This window comes from Pomacea canaliculata, linkage group LG3 (assembly GCF_003073045.1).
Source record: "Pomacea canaliculata isolate SZHN2017 linkage group LG3, ASM307304v1, whole genome shotgun sequence".
In the NCBI taxonomy this organism is placed as follows: domain Eukaryota; kingdom Metazoa; phylum Mollusca; class Gastropoda; order Architaenioglossa; family Ampullariidae; genus Pomacea; species Pomacea canaliculata.
Genome location: NC_037592.1, coordinates 10,824,578 through 10,844,111, shown reverse-complemented (window position 1 = coordinate 10,844,111; position 19,534 = coordinate 10,824,578). Strand labels below are relative to the sequence as shown.

Here is a 19,534-nt window from a genome sequence, read left to right as displayed (position 1 = left end):
GATATTCCTGACGACAACCAACAGCTTGCTGATTCTAGAACCACAGGTACACTAATTACCAACATCCAATTTACTATTTAGGAAAGTATACCACAAAATACACAGGTTTTTTATATTATTATTATTATTATTGAGCACAATGTTTATGTGCATGATTTTACTTAGTGCACCAAACGTGGACAAAGTTTTAAAACTTGCCTAGGAAATTTGTAAACTCGTTCAGTTCAACTTTGTTGTTATTGTCCAAGTCTAAGATGTTAAAGAAAGTTCACAGGTTGTCTGACGATAATGATGATGTATTTATAGTGAGCTCCTTCCCTTTACCCCACACACACTGTTAAATGCTTGTTTATTCTGTTTGTAGAGGGTGGGATGAGGGAGATTGAAGATCTTTTCGTAATTTCATTTTGGGAAACTCATTCTTGTTACAATTTTGGTAAGCAGTAATTTTTCATTAAAGACTCTTTTATGGCGGAAGTGCATCAAGCAGGATGTAGGGTGCATCTTGGCTTCCAGGTGTGAGAGACTGATTAGATTTTTAGCAGCAACAGCTTGCCAAACTTTTTTTCTGGTTTGAATTTCAGGCGCATGATTACACACACTGTGTGAAGGCAGGGGGCTCAGGGGAGAAGGAGAGTAGTGTTCACCAGGTCATCTGTGACTTGATGGCCTACGACCTTCTCCATGCACGGATAGAGTTCAAAATCGTGATGTTTGTAGATGTGTATCCTCTGGTAGATGTAGATGTGTGCTCCTCTGGTAAATGTAACGAGTTGTGACAGTTTGTGAACGTTTGACGAATAATTTTCTTTGCCCAAAGGAAAACTGTCTACAGGACTCTTTCTGAGCTCCCTGGTGAGCCGGCTAACCCACGTGACTTTCCGTCTAACCATGAATTCTGGATGGTGCCTCCTGGTCTTCTGGTTTCTAAGTATGATCAGTAGAATACCAGTTTATGGAATATAACGGATGTAGAGAGCTTTTAAGCATTTCGCTTATCATCTACCCGTGCCGTCAAACATTCGATTATGGCGATGGCAGAAATGTTCTCTTCTACTCACTCTCTCCACAAACTTTCATTCCATCAGTATCCATGCCCCTGTACAAAATGAAGGCTGTCTGACATAAAAGGGATCACACTTTATTTCAAACTTATTATTAACAAGATTGTGTGCGTTATTTTTTTCTCTCTCCATTGGGCATATTTCAACATTCATTCCATAACTCCATGGTCATTAAACCCCGACTGGAAGACTTTACGGATGATGTCGCTCTCTTTTAAGACAGGAAAATCTGAGAAAAGAGGATTAACCAAGCGGCAAGGCGCGTGGGGTTCAAGATCCATTCTGACAAGACCAAGCCAATGAAAGTAAGAAACAAAGGCACAACAAAAACAAAGATACGAGGTGAGGAGTTGGAAGAAGCGCAGAGCTTCAAGTATCTTGGCAGTTACATCGATAACGACGATATCAGAAAGGAGATCTTTACCAGAACTGGTCTCGCAGCACAAGCTGAAAAAAATGTCTGGAGATGACCAGGTATCAACAGAGAGACAGAGACAATGGAGGTGGTTGGGCCACGCCATGAGGAGGGAGAACATGAAGCGAGGCGCCTTATGCTCCAGTCGTAACGAAGATGATTAACTAAACTAACAAGGATAACAGAACGGATTATTCTGGAAACAATGTGGAGTTTTTTTATGGGTATTGATGCACAAATATCCCGTGGTCGGTATACATATCAGTCAATGACGGTGATGATGGCAACAGCTGCAGAAGATGGTATTGCGTAATCAAAACGAGTGAGAGAGAGACAAAGTGAGAGACAGACAGAGAGCGCTTGGTTATGGAGGAGACGATAGTTCTGGATGTTCGGAGACAGCACAGCAGGATGGGGAGGCAGGAGATTCCACTAGAACTCCTCGTGCCGCAAGTAGTCGTCTGCTGTTTCACCGCCGTAAGTAAACTGAAACATTTACAACAGTCATGACATGACAGTGCGCATGCGTGTGCATACATACGTGCGTGCGTGCGAGAGAGAATTAGTAGAGAAGTAAATAATGGAGTCAGAAGGAAAATGGTGTATGGGGGGATCTGTAAGTTTAGTCATTAGAAGTAAGCGGACAGATACAACAAAAGTACAAAATCACCCACTGAAAAGCAAAGAAAGAAACAATAGACGAACAAGATAGCAGGATACAGAGAAATAACATACCAATTCAAGATGAATCAAGATGAAAAAAAACAAAAAAAACCAAGACATTAGAAATCACAGCTGGTTTAACTTGAACCTATTTAGAGCGGATGTGGGATATTTTTGGTTGAGTACTGAGTATCAAAGGATGATTCTTTCTTTCTAGCAAGTTTCTCTAAAATGTTTCACTTTTACCGAGCTTTGTTAGGGAGAGTAGTTATTATGTGTCTCACTTTGTTGTTTTAATTAATTATATTTTATATTGTACGGTTGTCTGCATTTCTTCTCCATATCAAATGATTACCAAAACATCATGAACTATATCACTTTAACATTGTCTAACAAATTCTGCATTGCATCTTCATTATGGCTTTCAATTATTGCTCTCGGAAGGAAAGAAATGAAAGCTTTAACAAACATTCGCTATTGTTTGGCCATAGCCGTTAATACCACAATACCGAGGATTTCTCGTAATGACTACGAGCGACCCGTACAGGTAAATAGGTCTGAAGTAAATATTTTACCTCCATGGCAGAACCCACGAACTCTTCAAATGTTATAGCTTCATCATCTGAAACAGTAAATGCACCTCCTGCATGACAATTGCCTAATGATTTCCTAGCAACATAGTAAATTGGCAGTGAATAAATAAAAATAAGCCACGAATAGACACAATAAAACATACCAACACATGAGTGAATGAAATAGTCAGCAAGACCGACAAATTACAGATAAATCACCACACTGGCTTGGGAGAGAACAGGAATAATAATCATTGATGCTGTGATAAAATCATAAAAATCCTACTCATAGGAACAATTTGCTTCCAAAATTAGCATTAGGAATATTATCCTTGCCAAAGAAAATTAAAATAGAAAAGACACAAGAAGTGCTAATTTATGCAACAAATGTTTCAAGAATTCTCCAATAAATGTATCTGGTCCTGGTAAATTAGTCTCTTAATGATGTAGTCACTTTAAGATTCTCTCTCCGATTGTTCAGCCAGTCACTATCGTAATAGTGTAGTTTTCGTTGTTTCAGCACAGAACATGTATACCGTAAGTTTGAGAAATATAGGTATACAACATCTAACCTAATATAGCTCAGTTCAGTTTAGCTGCTAATGATTTACAGCAACAGAGGCGACATCAACCTAAAGTAGTCTAATAAACAAGTGCCACAGCCAGAGAGAAAAGTGTGCGGGATGCGAGATCCGAAACTACTGCCTACGAATTACTGTATTAGTGACAAGCGCTTTGATATTGTGCTACAAGAAAGCTGTTGTCTACTTACAGTCGCTGTCTATAGCCTCGAAGACGGCGGTTATCTCTGACTTTTCTAGAAGATGATCTTGGTTAACATCAAACAGTTTGAAGATGTGTTCCACCCGCTTCTCACTCAACTTCACTGCTGCTCTTAGTTCCTCCGGCTTCACCGAAGTTACTTCAGATTCTCCACCTGCTGTTAGAACACAGGACCATCATCTTCACTTTTATCGCAGTCTGTTCAAAGTAAGGTTTAAAGAGCGTTTTGACTTGTCGAGTTGGATAACACGATATTTTTGGGATATTATATTATCTTTCAGCAATACTTTAAAATACATCATACTGAACACTAACTAATAAAATAACTTGATTAGGGCTCTATCGCAACACAAGGGTCATACTCTTAGCCAAACAAGTACATGAATAGTGTGATCGGTAGAAACAATAAATTTGATAAAACCGAGAACTGTTAAAGAAAACTGACAAAAATAAAGATACTATAAATTGAATCCTTATAAAGTAAAAATACAGAAACAGTTAAGCTGAATTCAAGACGTTCGTTACTACCACAGACATTCTAGAAAAAAAAATGGAGGGAGTAAATTACCTATTGCATTTAGAAACTCTTGGAATTCAATTTTGTTGTTATTGTCATAGTCCAATAAGTTAAATAAACGTCGCAGTTTGACGTCTAAACTGCCTCCACCTCTTGGAAATAGTGTGGCTTCCTTTGTCGAAGTCAAGTTTGAAGAGTGCAATCTGTTTGTAACAGTAGATACACATAAATATACACTAGCGAATACAGAAATGGAGGAACACACAAGCGAGAATGCGTGCAGACACACCCGAAACACACACACACACACAATCAGATAGCCACCACCAACACAAAAGTAAATCTCAGGCGCCGACAATCCCCTTCACCACCATCACATCTCTAGTTCTTAGTGCCGTACAATAATTCACGGCTTACTTTATCCCACAGGGCAGTTTGTCTCAGCTCTGTAAGGAAGCAAGGGTTAAAATCACACAACAATCAACATCACACCTTCATAGCCATGACACCAGAGATACCTCCATACCAACACAATTCCGACCCGCATGAATGATCACAACTCATTCCCACACGGTGGCAGACGTCGCACGGAGACAGGAGGTACATGGAGGAGACCATCACACACTCCATGCCATCATCTGTGGTCGCTAGATGGGCTCTTTGTGCAAAGTGTTCTCAGTGCAGGTGGCCCGTGGACCTCCACGATGAGGGAGGCATATGTTGTATCAATTCTCTATACAATGATATCTTAGAACTCGACCGCAATCATCCGGCACCCACCCAAAGCTTACTATCATACACATACCTTGTATTATTCTCTGTATTCTGAAGCATATGTTTTTTTTAATAAAATGGTTTGTTTTAAATATGTTTCTTTGAAAAATACAAGTTAATCATTACAGTACTATACAAACTACCAAAAAAAAAAAATTAAAAATTAAAAATATGTTACTGCTTTTACTTTTTTCGCCACATCAGCTTCATATGTTGTCGATGCTGTTGACTCAGCAATGCCATACTCAGTGGCTGATACTTAAACAAAAAAATTCTGTGTTGTCATTACTGTTCTTAGTGATCGGGTGCCAGGCAAATGTTTGAGCACCGAAACTGATTTCTCTCTGAAATATCAGTCGAGGACCGACACATTCGAAATGCACGGAGTGGGTGGAGCGCTGAGATACCCTTGTAATTATTATTGGAAAGCAGTCTACTCACATGATCAGTGCCGCCCAGAACAGGAAGGTGCTCCAAGTAATTGTAAAAAAAGCCATTTCCACTTTGTTGCCGGATCTGAACCAGACAGCTGGCAGATGAGGTTCCTCGTTTATCAACACTGTATAAAGAAACGTCAAATTTACGCTTATTACAATTTTTGAGTCTTTGGTAAGCAAGAACATTTCTGTCCAGTTCTGCATTTGTCTCGCCGGCTTTACAGCGGAAGGACATCAGATGTAGGGTGCACCACTTACCTTATGACTTGCAGGTACCTGTGACAAGGTGTGTGGCCACTTACAAGCTACCAGAGTCTGCAAAAGCACACCTTCCACGCGATACAAGAAGCATTTAGGGTTACGTGTGTAAACGACGGATTGGGCGGTTCGCAATAACAGCTGACGCGGCAAACGTCCAGCAATTTTGCTCTGTCTGGCTTAAATTTCAGACACACGAGTACACAAACAGTGAGTGTGTGTGCATGAAAGTTGGCGGTGGGGGTGGGGTGAGTGTTGGCTTGTATGCCTAAAAATGCGATTGTGTTAAACACTGGCATTTAACTCAGCCACTGAGAATGACACGAGAAAAAGAAAAGCAGAAAATGTAGAGACAAGGATAAACTGATGAATATTCTCTCCCTTTAAGATCTGTTGTACATTCCCATTTACTCTGTTTAAAAAAATTTGAAAGACACACGCCTAAATTACAAATCACACCAGAAATTAAAAGCATGATTCACAGAGTACCAGCCTATCTCCCCTAGTAGTCTTTAGAACTCTATTAATAGTTTCATGAGATATTGCTGGGTGTGCTGCAATAGATTGTGACTGAAGGGAAAAAAATAGTTATAAAATATCTACAGCAAGATGCTTGCACTTGCCTGCAAACAGTACTGATGGTAATATTTCACTGCACCAGCGCAACAACTAGCATGGTAAAGATACTTCTTTACAAAGTTACTTATCAATTAGTTTTGTTTAGACTGGTGGCCCATGTTGCCATAAATCCAATGTCCCATTTGTGTCAGGGGAATGATAAATGTAGAAATGACTTGGATTATTACACTTTGAACGGAGGATAACTTTTTCGCTGACCTGAAAATTATTTGAAGGTTTCCTCTTGAGTAAAGCTGCTCTAAGCTTTCAAGAATAACAACAACCAAAAAAATCAAACTCCAACAGCATTACATCTTTTTATAGAATAATTTATTTCTTGCATTGGATGCACTAAATAAACCTATGAGACTACTAACAACAAGCATTCCATCAGGTCTCCATCACAAGTATGAAAAACATATGATCAGTCTCACACTGCCATTCTAGATTTATGTTAAAAATAGATATCCAGCATTTCTATAAGCTGAATATGCATGTGTGTGTGTGCGCGCATGCACAAGCTAGCAACTAAGACTTTTTTTACAGTTCTACAAACAAGTATATGCAGAGAAAAAACAGTATTCCCAAGATGGGATATGAACTCAGGGCAGTTGACTTTTATAGTCCTGGTAACAAGTATTTCATTAGTGAAAGTGGACAAAAACACCATCATGTACAGTACCAAAAAAATGGAAACAGCAATTATAGTCTATTCCACATTATTTTCTCTTTGTTTTTTTTATGACTACAGTATTTATGAAACATTACAGCATTCCTTTATCACAACTTAAAAATTTACTAATTAAAATGTGCATAGATTCAAACACCAACACTTATTAATTCACACACATTCATAACAATGAGAAGCAAGAGTTACATTATTTTTTTCTTTTTTGTGGGAGCCTCAAACTATGAGCTTTTTGTTCGGGGTTTGGATAAGTTTTTCAATCAGCTCACGATCATCTTGGACCAGTTCCTAGTGACAATATTTCTTTCAAAAAATATAAACACACACACACAGAGTAGTGCTACCAAATACTGCCTTCCACTCTAAAATGATGCTTTCTTTGTTGTTTTTTTTTATAGAAGCAGGTACATTCTACACACATTGCTGCAGAGGGTGTCTTAGCTAAGCAGGTAACTTAATCATTTATGTAACAACAGCAATACTGATGTGCCAAATTGATAAAGAGTTACCAGATCTTGCATGCTGAGAATATAAATTCAAAAGCCTGTTACAAGAAAGGTCCTTAGGATATGATTAAGTTAACTTATAAAAAAAAAAAAATGGGTTAATAACAAAACTGACACTATATTTCTCCTGTATTTTAGCATTCTCCTTTCTTCATGATAAATTGGATGACTCAGATGCCTGTAAAGAAAAAAATTGGAGAGGCAAATAAAACTGAAATGGAAAACCACAGAGAGAGAGAGACATAAACATTTTAATAAATTTAATCTAAACAAAATTATTTATTTAAGATTAATTTTATCTCATGCATTATTATGAAAGACTTTGCAGCACTGTAGTGATGCATCTATGCCGCCGCTGTTAAATATGAAATAGACTAGGTACATACTTTAATCGCAGCAGATTCTCGCCTCAACTCTTGAATAACCAGCGCCAAAGCCTCAGGATTGATGCCATTCTCACACAATCTGACACACAGGGCTAGGGTATCTGTGTCCAAGCCGGTGTTCAACAATTTGGATATTTCGGCAAGGACTGCACAGAACATAAAGCAAAATTTTCGCTGATTAATGCTAATGTTTAGATGTTTAGAGTAATATGAATGGAAACTTTGTGTATAGGTTGTTGTTGGTTTGGTACTGCGCGACACGACAAACTAAATGGATCGTAGGCAGACGGTAACCAAACGTCAAGCAAAAAAATTTAAACACAGAACCATTACTTTTGTGCCGAAAACAATACACATTTTGAGAGTTACATGCAAAATAAAAGATATATTTATTTATGAAAAGTAGGAAAGAGCGTACTGTCTAATGTTTCTCTGGCATTCGATACTTTGGGCTTCCCTCCAGCTTCTGCCATTTTTGTTTATGACTGACGAGCTCAAGAAATATTCTTCTATGCTAAATTTTTATATTATTGTCTTCTTCATAAAAGAAAGGCTTTAATATATTAAATATATTCTACATATATATCTATCAAAATTATTATATAATTATATATAAATTATTTCGAATCTTGTCGCTGTACATCACAGGCGAACGGAAGTGACGTAGTATTGAGTTGAAATCGGCGGTTTGAACGAATGGACGTTACTCCTCTCAAAGCATATACAGAACATGAGGAAGAAAAGTAGGGATTTAACTGAATCAGTGTGCTGAGACTTAAAATATTTAAGTAATCAAATGTTTATCGATTGTTTTTCGAGTCGTCGATCATGCCTTTCTTGCTGTTCATTGCTAGACTGAAACTTTTGAAAATACATTTGTCATTGTGAAGACAATGAATCGTTTGAATGTGCGTGTCAGTCAAAGTGTTAGTGTAAGTAGAGTTTAAATCTCCTCATTCCTGTTTTAATCAGACATCTCATTTCGATAACAGTGTTTCTTTACTTGCTGATGTATCATCGTAATCAGAATCTAAAGTCCAGAAGGGAATGCGTTAAGAAACAAGTATTAGATGCATGAGCAATTACCCACTGAGCATGGTGTTTATAGTTTTGATGTTTGGATTTTAAATTAATTTCTGATTACAGTGTTTATTAGTAATAGATTTAACCATTTTAAGTCATGCAGTTCTGCATGTTACTTTATGGTTGATAGTTTCCTGTATGGGGGTGTGCATGCTTTCTTAGGAGTGTGAGTATTCGCTTTACAAATTTTGTGTTTATTATTATTATGCCTCACTTTAGGAGTTATGTAAAAAATTGATGTAAACAGCCATGTTTGTTCTTTATTTTTCAAGGATGGCGTAGCAGAAATAGAGCAATAGATGAATGTATTTCTTCCACTGAGACAGTGATGGGCTAGAGGGGAAAGTAGAATGTGTGTGAATGGAATTCACTGGTTTTGCATTCAAGTCAGTGAACCTCAGAAGTTTCAAGAATCAGTCCAAAATAAAAAAAAGAAAGCTAGATCAATCCATTGTCACAGAATTAAAATATTGAACCACAAAATTATGGATGATTTCAGATTAAACAAATTTTAAGCATAATTTTATTATAATTCTTTTGCAGAATCCAAGGGGACTAAAAATGACAGCCTACATCTATCTTTTCCACATAAATATTTGAGATCAGGATATTTTGAAGCTTATAGTGGGAGAAGAGAAAATTTTGGATTCAAAGTTCAGAATGTATCCTTGATGGACAGAAGGGCAGCAGCATTATTTAGCATGCAGATATGAAAACAGCAGGAAAAAGGCCGCCACTTGAAGAGGGTAATGATGAGCTGATACTTGGTCACTCAAACTACTTTCAGAATCAAAATACTCCCTTGAGAACATCTATGATGAACAAACAGCAGTCAAAGATATCTTTGAAAGATGTGTGTTTAGACTCTGTTTTTGATCCTAGTCCCTTCCCTCATGGTGATGCAAAACAACAACAGTTGGCAGGAAGAAAGATACCTGCTTCACCAGATGATGTCCATCCTCTTCCTTTGAATGTACATGCTCAGAACCACAGTGCTGAAGGTGTCAAGACATTATCCAGACTTGGTATAAAAGAAGGGGTGTACCATCCGAGCCCCAGGCAAGTGCCCCACAGTCTTCTAAATTGCGGAAGCAGTCTGCGTTCTGATGCATACCTTCGACAAGCTCTTACCAGTCCCTACACCAGAAGGACAAAAGATACATTATTTCCAAGTTCTAAAGATGGTACAAATAACATGATGGCTGCCAGTCCATATGTAGCAAATGTTAGGACTACAGGTTTCTTAAAAAAAGATGATGGAACAAACCATGTGAAGTATGGAGAGAAGAAAAGTCATTCCAGCAGTGCCTTTTCCGTTTTCTTGTTGAGGAGTAGAGCTACCCCTTCAGAGTGCTGAGCGTCTGATCTTCCTGAGAACAAGATGGTATGTCCTGACGATAGTCTCTTCTTTCCCGTGCCAGTCCATCTGACCTCACTGACTCCCAGGATGTCCAAGTTGTAGTTGTCAAACTCCTTGACTAGTTGGTGCATCCTGCCAGTCTGGTACAAGGTCTGGATGTTCCAGCACCCCACCCTCAACTTTTGCCTCGGCTTCAGTAAATCCGCTGTCGGGGCGCCAGCTCCCTCTCGGGTTTGGCTAACGTCCGTCATAAGTCCAGTCGCCTGGTGTGCTTCATTGCCTTCGCCATCTGTGACTAATTCTCTGGTTTCAGTTTCTGTAACATGTTTTTTTTTTACATGGTGGGGTTGTTAGCCCTACCACAACCTATTTTACCTCTAGGTGAGGTGTCCACCTTAGTCGCCTCTTGCGACATGGATGGCAGGGACCCTATTCTTGCAATGCTCGCTAGGCAAGCATACCCCGGGGTCCCACAGGGGCTACTAGTATAAGAATACCCATATAACACACCAGTGATTTATGGAAGACAAGTTCAGTAGAAAATAAGACTAACAAAATAAAACTGTCACAAAGCAAGCAAAAGCAACATAAAATGCTTTTCCTGAGCTAACACTACTCCCAAGCATGCAAAGTAAACACAGTCGTCAGGATAGGGTAAATAAAATCAGAAGAAACATGAGGAACTTACTTCTTGTCTTCTTCTTTTCCCTTCCATCACTATTTTGAAAATAAAAGAGAAAAAAGTCACTTCAAAATTATAAGACATTAGGTCTAAAACATTAAAGAATTTTTAAGGCGGCCAAAGGACCACATATGCATTAAATCCCTGTATCTACACCCCCCCCCCCACACACACACAAATGCAATCCATTCATTTTAAAAATAAATGACAATGAAATGAGAACAACTTGAACAAAAATAACATTGAAACTGAAATGAATGGTTACATAAACATTAAACTAGAGGCTGAAAAAAAAAGTCACAGGTTCAATACATTGTGACTTTTGCTGTCATTCATTTACCTAAATAATCCATATATGAAGTAACAATTTGCTTGACTAAACAGTCATCCACCTACCTAAATAACACCGCTTCTTCTGGTAGATCTTCGGTAATCGAGCGAAGGTATCTAATCTGCATTGAATTTGGACATGGTTGGAATTAATAAATAAATAGTATATTTACTTTAGAGTATATATAAGTTATATAAACGTTCTGTATTGTGTATGTACAGGGCTCCTCCTCTCTTCCAGGACACTTTCATAGCGTGTCTTTTTCTTTATGATGGTTTTACCTTTTCGGCAATTAGAAATTTATTAGTTTCTGTATGGAGAATGAGACTAAGTTTTAAGAAGTCCTCCAACGATAATCCTTCAGATATAGTTTGGAGAAAACCAAATAGCTGTTGCACAGCTCGTAACTTTCTTCGGTAACGCTTCAGTTTATGATTAATTCGAGTCTTTAACACAAAAGATTTAACAAGAGATTTAACACCAAAAACTGGATGACAGCAAGCAGAAGTCACAGGTCATTTCGTGTTTCCTGCTCGGGCTCCATCTCTTGCGCTGGAGTCTTTTGCTCTGGACTCTGGGAAATGGTAGACCGTTGGTCTGAGAATTTCATCATCTCAATGTTCTCATATAAGTGAATTTACAATTTCCAAAAGAAGAAAGACTGCTCTTATCATGCTCCGTGAGCCGGCCTGCCTGTGGTTGCCTCCCCTAGGGCAGGGGGGCAATTTGTCCCTCTTCCTTGTTTGTCCCCCTTCCTTGTTTCTGGCATCCTTCCTCCGCAGACTCTTGTGCTGGAGTCTGGAAAAATGGTAGACCGTTGGTATGAGAATTTCATCATCTCAATGTTCTCATATAACTGAATTTACAATTTCCAAAAGAAGAAAGACTGCTTATTCTTCTGGGGACCAAATGTGTTGTAACTAAATATTTCCATGTATGAGATAAAAGATAAATGAATGTCCTGGTTTTAAATTTCATCTCAGGCATGCTGTTTTCATTTTCTGCATGTTTCAACCATTTACAAAACTTGTTCATCTATGACCTTAGAGCCTTAGTTACTGGCTTTATGATGGTTTACCTCTCGACCAGTGGCATATTCCTGAAAAGATGTTAGGAGACGTATTCCTAGCGGTAATATTTGCTCAAGGGTTAGTCCCTCTGCTGCCGACTGGATCAGGCCACACAAATTTTCAATGGCTTTTATTTTCCGTCTGTGGCGAGAGCCACCTTTAGCTGAAAAAAAAACACGCAAAAAGACTTCTTACACTCCGTACCTGGTTGTGTTGGTATCGATCAGTGAAGACACACTAAATACAAATAATCTAATGGCAACTGAAACCAATCCTACAGAAAGAGTTCTGAGAGGAGATTCTCAGATCTAGATTTTGATAAGCCTTTCATGTATTTGCTAACTTGTGCTCTAATCCTTCTCTGATGAGCGTGGTATTCTGCGTTGACTTTGGACATGGAATTAATAAATAAATATTATATTTCCTTTAGAGTATATATATATAAGTTAAATAAACGTTCCGTATTGTACGTACCTTCTCGCTGCGGCGAGATGCTTCTGTTGTCGTCGTCGCTATCGGGCAGCAAATAATTTTAAAAAAGTCTTAATTAACGTTTCTAGGCATGTGCATGTGCATATTTCAACCTACTATATCAGGTAAATAAAATCAGACAAAATATAAGGGACTTACCTCTAAAGTTCGTTTCTTTCCTTTACCTATTTTGAAAAAAAGAGAGAAAAAAAAGTCATTTCAAAAATTATAAAACATTAGATCTTAAACATTTAAGAATTTTTTTCCTCTAAGGTCATTTTGAAATCTATAATGTCATTCATATGGTATCATTGGTCCAAAGTGAAAATAATATCCAGAACTATTTTCTACAGATCTGATGTTTAACTTTTACATACCTTTTTTTCCGCTTGGCCCTGGCTGTTCTTCTTCTTTATTTCTCTGCAAATAATTTTTAAAAAAAGTCTTAATTAATGTGTCTAGCCATACATATGTGTGTGGGGGTGCATTAAATAAACTTAACCTGATCCTAAAGAAAAATTGTTGCACTAAGAAACTTAAAGGGACTTACCTCCTCCATTTCTTTACTCGTTTTAAGTAACGCTCGCTCTCTCTCTCTCATACGTATTTTTTTACGTCATCCATAACAGCGCGAGCACAGTCTGAAAAATTTTGTCACTCTGTGACGTATACTGGGCTGGGAGAAGGCTGGACCTGACTCGCACGAGGGGAAAAGGGTCTCTATAGCTGGCTCGCTCCACCCGGCAAACACACCAACTGACAAGACGGTGTACACAGCAAAAGCATTAAACAAAAGCAAATTAGGTTGACATAAACACACAATTACACAATAATGAATTAAGGAGATGATTTGGTCTTACGTATCTGCACATATATCCGGACACGCGGTCCGCCTCTGACCCACAGTTCACAGTCTTGGAATACAGTAGGTCTCCTCAACACGAACTGTCCCCGTTCGTTGTTACTGATAGTACCGCCTGGCTACTTCGCCCGTTGTTTCCTGAAGATGGGTGTAGCTGCCTGCATGCACCTGGTCTTCTAGATGCTTTCTTGTCACTGTCCCACCACAGGGCTAGAAAATGGACCGATCATCCATTGAATGAGCCAACCAGCCAATCAACCATCTGATCATCCACTTCTTCATCATTTAAGGGGGAGCACTCATCCACCCCAATGAGAAAAAAAATCAGCAGTTACCTGATAGACGTTCAGTTTTGAATTCTGAGATGGTCGTAATAGCAAGAACGCGACACAGACAGACAGACAGACAGACAGACAATATTCATCCTACCACTGACTTACTGTTGGCCGTAGTGCCATGTAATGTGGGAACAGAAGGCCGGGTGGTCTTGAGGGTAGTAGTGCTGACAACTGGTAACCTAGAAGAGGTCGTGGTGGTTGACTGGTGCGTGGTGGATGACAGGAAGCTGTCAGATATAGTTTGGAGAAAACCAAATAGCTGTTGCACAGCTCGTAACTTTCTTCGGTAACGCTTCAGTTTATGATTAATTCGAGTCTTTAACACAAAAGATTTAACAAGAGATTTAACACCAAAAACTGGATGACAGCAAGCAGAAGTCACAGGTCATTTTGTGTTTCCTGCTCGGGCTCCATCTCTTGCGCTGGAGTCTTTTGCTCTGGAGTCTCTTGCGCTGGACTCTGGGAAATGGTAGACCGTTGGTCTGAGAATTTCATCATCTCAATGTTCTCATATAAGTGAATTTACAATTTCCAAAAGAAGAAAGACTGCTTATTCTTCTGGGGACCAAATGTGTTGTAACTAAATATTTCCTTGAGGCTTTGGTTAGTGCGCATTACTATGGAGCAGAAAGTCACTGATTTGAGGCCAACTTAGACTTGTGGCTGGCCAAGCCCACCGATTATTTCAATCTCAATGTATCTGATAGGGAAACGCCAGCACACATTCAAAAGGCCAAGAGACCAAGTCTTTTGATGATAAATGTTGTCATTAATAGCAATCAGTAACTTTTTAAAGAGATGTTTTGGCAACAGTTTAGAGTTGATTATGAATAAAGATAAATGAATGTCCTGGTTTTAAATTTGATCTCAGCCATGCTGTTTTCATTTTCTGCATGTTTCAACTATTTACAAAACTTGTTCCTCTATGACCTTAGAGCCTTATAGTTAATGGCTTTATGATGGTTTACCTTTTTATCTGTAAAAAATCGTGTCATTTGGTCTATCAAGATGTTGCTGAGAGGAAGGATTTCCTCGAATTGTAAAGGTTCTGCCATGGTGGCAATATACGATGTCAAGTAGTGTATCGCTTTCTTTTTCCTTCTGTAGGTGGATCCACCTTTGGATGGTTCGGTTGCTGAAAAAATAAACACGCAAAAAGACTTCTTACACTCCGTACCTTAGAGCCTTATAGTTACTGGCTTTATGATGGTTTACCTTTTTATCTGTAATAAATCGTGTCATACGATCTATTAGGATATTACTTAGAGGAAGGATTTCCTCAAACTGCAAGGTTTCTGCCATGGTGGCAATGTAAGACGTTAAATGATGTATTGCCTTTTTTTTCCTTCTATATGTTGAACCCCCTTTTGATGGTTCGGTTGCTGAAAAAATAAACACGCAAAAAGACTTCTTACACTCCGTACCTAGTTGTGTTGGTATCGATCAGTGAAGAAAGAATAGGTGAACTGCAAATAATTTATGTTATCCATACACGCATTCTGAATACTTTCCTCACTCACTCTCGTTATTCACGCTCTTTCATCTGCAACCTTCTCATAACTCCAAGACACACTAAATGCATATACCCAGTTAAATGGTGAATGGCTCTTTTTTTCCTCCGGTGGCGGGAGCCGCCTTTTGAGGTTTTAGTTGCTGAAAAAATAAACACGCAAAAAGACTTCTTACACTCCGTACCTTAGAGCCTTAGTTACTGGCTTTATGATGGTTTACCTTTCCAGCAGCTACGAATCTGTTGATATCATTAATCAGAACAGCACTTAATGGAAGGACTTCTTCCAAAGATAATCCTTCTGCGATTGTTTCGATAAACCCAGTTAGATGATGAATCGCTCTTTTTTTTTCTCCGGTGGCGGGAGCCGCCTTTTGAGGTTTCAGTTGCTGAAAAAATAAACACGCAAAAAGACTTCTTACACTCCGTACCTTAGAGCCTTAGTTACTGGCTTTATGATGGTTTACCTTTTTAGATTTGATGAATCTGTCCATGTTTTCGATGAGAATTACACTCAATGGTAGGATGTCTTCTAAGATCAGGCCTGCGGCCATAGTTTCAATGAAACTAGTGAGGTGATGGATAGCCTTTTTCTTTCGTCTGTGCTGTGAGCCTCCTTTTGTTTCGGTTGCTGAAAAAAATATACACGCAAAAAGACTTCTTACACAGTGAAGAAAGAATAGGTGAACTGCAAATAATTTATGTTATCCATACACGCATTCTGAAAACTTTCCTCACTCACTTTAGACCTTAGAGCCTTATAGTTACTGGCTTTATGGTGGTTTACCTTTTTATCTGTAACAAATCGATGCATACGATCGATAAGAATGTTACTAAGAGGAAGGATGTCATCGAACTCTAAACCCTCTGCCATTGTCCCAATGTAACTGGTTAGGTGGTGTATTGCTTTTTTCTTTCTGCGATGGCTGGAGCCCCCTTTTGATGGTTGGGTTGCTGAAAAAATAAACACGCAAAAAGACTTCTTACACTCCGTACCTGGTTGTGTTGGTATCGATCAGTGAAGAAAGAATAGGTGAACTGCAAATAATTTATGTTATCCATACACGCATTCTGAATACTTTCCTCACTCACTCTCGTTATTCACGCTCTTTCATCTGCAACCTTCTCATAACTCCAAGACACACTAAATGCATATAATCTAATGGAAACTGTGAAACCATTCCTAAGAGTTCTGAGAGGAGATTCTCCAGTTTTGTGATTTGAAAAGCACATTTCATCAAATTGAGCATCCGTTCGAGGGAACAGCCAAGCTCAGGGTAAACAACCTTTCCATCCCAAAATCCTTTTTGTACACACTTTTCACACGCCATAATATCGTGAATGACCTTTCACTTGCTTTACAAACGCGCGAGCTGGTGCATCACTGATGAAACAAGACAAATTAATCTGTACACACTGAGGGATACCTTCTTGTGACGGTAAAGGGGTTGTTACCTCTGTAGATGTGGTTATCACCTTTTCCCGTGCATGAGTGAGAATGTGCACCCTCAGTATTGTAGGTGCTAGCGTGATTTGATGTGCAACCTGAGTATCCTAGCCACTTGACTGTGTTTTCTTGCTGGCTGTGTCAAATAGTTGACTTGAGTTTTACATTCATAGAGTTCATGCCATGTCAGGATGGTTAACTGCAGTTATGATTATGATTTTTGCCTTATGATTTAGTGAACAGATAAGTGTGATAACTTGTTGCTGTGTAAAACTGTTATTGTGGATTTAAGTTGCAGTTTTGGAAACTGCTGTAGACCAGCCTGCGTGCGGTCTTAGTATCTGCATTTCATAATATTTGGTGTATGCTAGTGTAACTCTGATATCGTTGTGTACGAGGGAAAGTGTATGGTTCAAACTGCTTAATTTGGAAGTTTCGTGTATTGCTATTTATTTTTGAAGTTTTCGTGTATAATAATTACTTGGACCTCCCAACCTGAAGTGATCTCGTGTTTTGTTATTGGAAAGAATGCGCATGTCCAACTGTTGATCGTGACACTTCTAGTTGCACAGGCCCTTGCTGTAATTCTGTCATATCCCTTACAAAGTCTTGTAAAAACATATTAACATCTTCGGGTTTTCTCTCCCCACAGTACAAGCCAATTACAAAAGGGTCAGTTTCTACAGGACTATATTTTCTCCCCAGAATAGGCCAAAACTGATTACATGAGGAGTGAAAGAGTGGCAGACCATCAATATTTACTTGTAGGAAAATGAGCAGCGTTGATCCAGTTAGAACTGGACCTTCAAGGGCCATCTGCAGGGTTAAAATTTAGACCCTTGAATGTTCGCCTTTCGATGCATGAGATGGCATCCTACGATGCTGAGATTGGCTATTTTACTGCACAGCAGGAGCCAAAAAGCATATGATACTCTAAGAAATACAGGTATACTTCGCCTTCCAGGTGAATCTACCCTTAGAGATTATAAAAATGTTTATCATCCAAAGCCTGGTTTTCAAACGAACTCGCTGGATGATTTGAAGAAAAAAGCAGAGAGTTTAGTACATCATCAACGCTTTGTCGTCTTGTTGCATGACGAAATGACAATTAAATGTGACCTAGTTTTGATAAACGTTAAGGGGAACTTGTTGAGTTTTTTGGTAGTCAGGATGTACAGGCATCAACCCCTGCTACCCATGCATTAGTATTTTACATTGTAGGCTTAACTACAAATATCAGTACAAGCATTGGTTTCTTTGGCGCACAGTTACTGCAGATGCTTTGTTCACACTTTTTTGGCAGGCAGTTGGTCTTGTTGAGGAAGCAGGGTTTAAAGTGATATCATCCACAAGTGATAAGGCCTCACCAAATCAAAGGCTCTATGAAATGCATGGCAGTGGTGCAGATGTTTGCTATAAAACAATAAATCTGTTTGCCAGAGAGAGAGATATATATTTTTTTCTGATGTTCCTCACTTACTCAAAACAGTGAGAAACTATATAATTCTGGATCAGGTCGGCAGACACGCTATCTTTGGTTAAATGGTCAGCATCTGCTTTGGAAGCATGTCATTGATATCTTTAACAGAGATGCATCTAGTCAGCCGTACAGAACTAAACTTATGATCATGTATATCTGACACCTAATTCTATCATGAATATTAGTAAATAAAGATGATACAAATTTAACAAGGGATATACATATATTATGTCAACTGAGAGTGTATTAATTTTGTGATAGCAATTTAAATTCATATGGGTTTAGTGAGGGAGTGGGGACAATAAAATTACTATCTTCATACTTTTAATAATAATAATAACAACCAACTTTCCCAATGGGCAATTTAAATGGGAGGTGTGCTCTGTTTCCAATATATATTTTAAAAAATCATTCCCATGCACACCTACACATCACACGCACACACACTGCTGACAGTTTATCGGTGATTAAGTAGCTGGACTGCTGATGGCACAAAAGATTTCAGATGCCTATTGCTTTCGCATACTGGCATGGCATAGCGTTTACCTGAACTTAATAAAACACATTCCCCCGCTAGCACATGTTCAGGTATTGACAGAATGCGGGAAGCTTTCCTAACTAGTTGTTGGTCAAGGAAGGAAGTCAGGTCCCTCTGATTGATCCCAATTATTTTGGAACAGATGTGAACAATGCTATTTAAACTATTCCTATCATGGACAGATAGATTACAAAACCAGCATACAAATGAAAAAGATAAAAGACTCTCAATAAAAGACTGGTAGAAACGGCCTGAAATTGCTTGGCTGACTGAAAAACTATTTAACTTCCGCAAAAGGTACATTCTCTGCTGGCCACATTTGACAATGTGTTGAGTGTTTAGAGTCCATTTAAGCAGGCAATCAAAAACAGTTCCCAGGTACCTAAAAGAGGTAGCGGTTTCAACAGGTTTGCTATGTATCACACTAGGAGCAACAAAATCCTCTTTGATTCTCCTAAAATCTATATTCAATTCTTTTGTTTTGTCTACATTTAACTCAAGAAAGTTCTCGTCGCACCACTGTGCAAGTCTGTTAAGGCATTGCCATGAGTCAACAATGCAGAAGAGATAGGTGCTATCGGCACCACCATTTCTCAGCCAAGGATAAACACCGTTTTTCATATTAGAATAAAAGTATCACCAAGAAGCATGGATACAGGCTCAGACAAATGGGTTAGCGAC

General features: G+C 38.7%; 1 protein-coding gene across 6 annotated transcripts; it reads right to left on the bottom strand.

The window, feature by feature from the left end:
- Nucleotides 1-1,120: 1,120 nt before the first annotated feature.
- Nucleotides 1,121-10,830, bottom strand: LOC112559311 (mitotic-spindle organizing protein 1-like). Of its 6 annotated transcripts, XM_025230442.1 has the most exons (9): nt 10,813-10,830; nt 9,700-9,901; nt 7,682-7,827; nt 5,484-7,473; nt 5,230-5,347; nt 4,066-4,217; nt 3,487-3,654; nt 2,718-2,764; nt 1,121-1,965 (listed from the first exon to the last, which is right to left on the bottom strand). In XM_025230442.1, the coding sequence occupies exons 5-9, from the start codon at nt 5,283-5,285 to the stop codon at nt 1,912-1,914; spliced, it is 477 nt and encodes a 158-aa protein (XP_025086227.1). In that variant the 5' UTR covers nt 5,286-5,347; nt 5,484-7,473; nt 7,682-7,827; nt 9,700-9,901; nt 10,813-10,830; the 3' UTR covers nt 1,121-1,911. The 6 variants fall into 6 exon arrangements, with proteins under 6 accessions (XP_025086227.1, XP_025086228.1, XP_025086226.1 ...); XM_025230443.1 differs by lacking the exon at nt 10,813-10,830 and having other exon boundaries at nt 9,700-10,806; XM_025230441.1 differs by lacking the exons at nt 9,700-9,901; nt 10,813-10,830 and adding an exon at nt 8,100-8,223.
- Between the last annotated feature and the right edge of the window lie 8,704 nt (nt 10,831-19,534).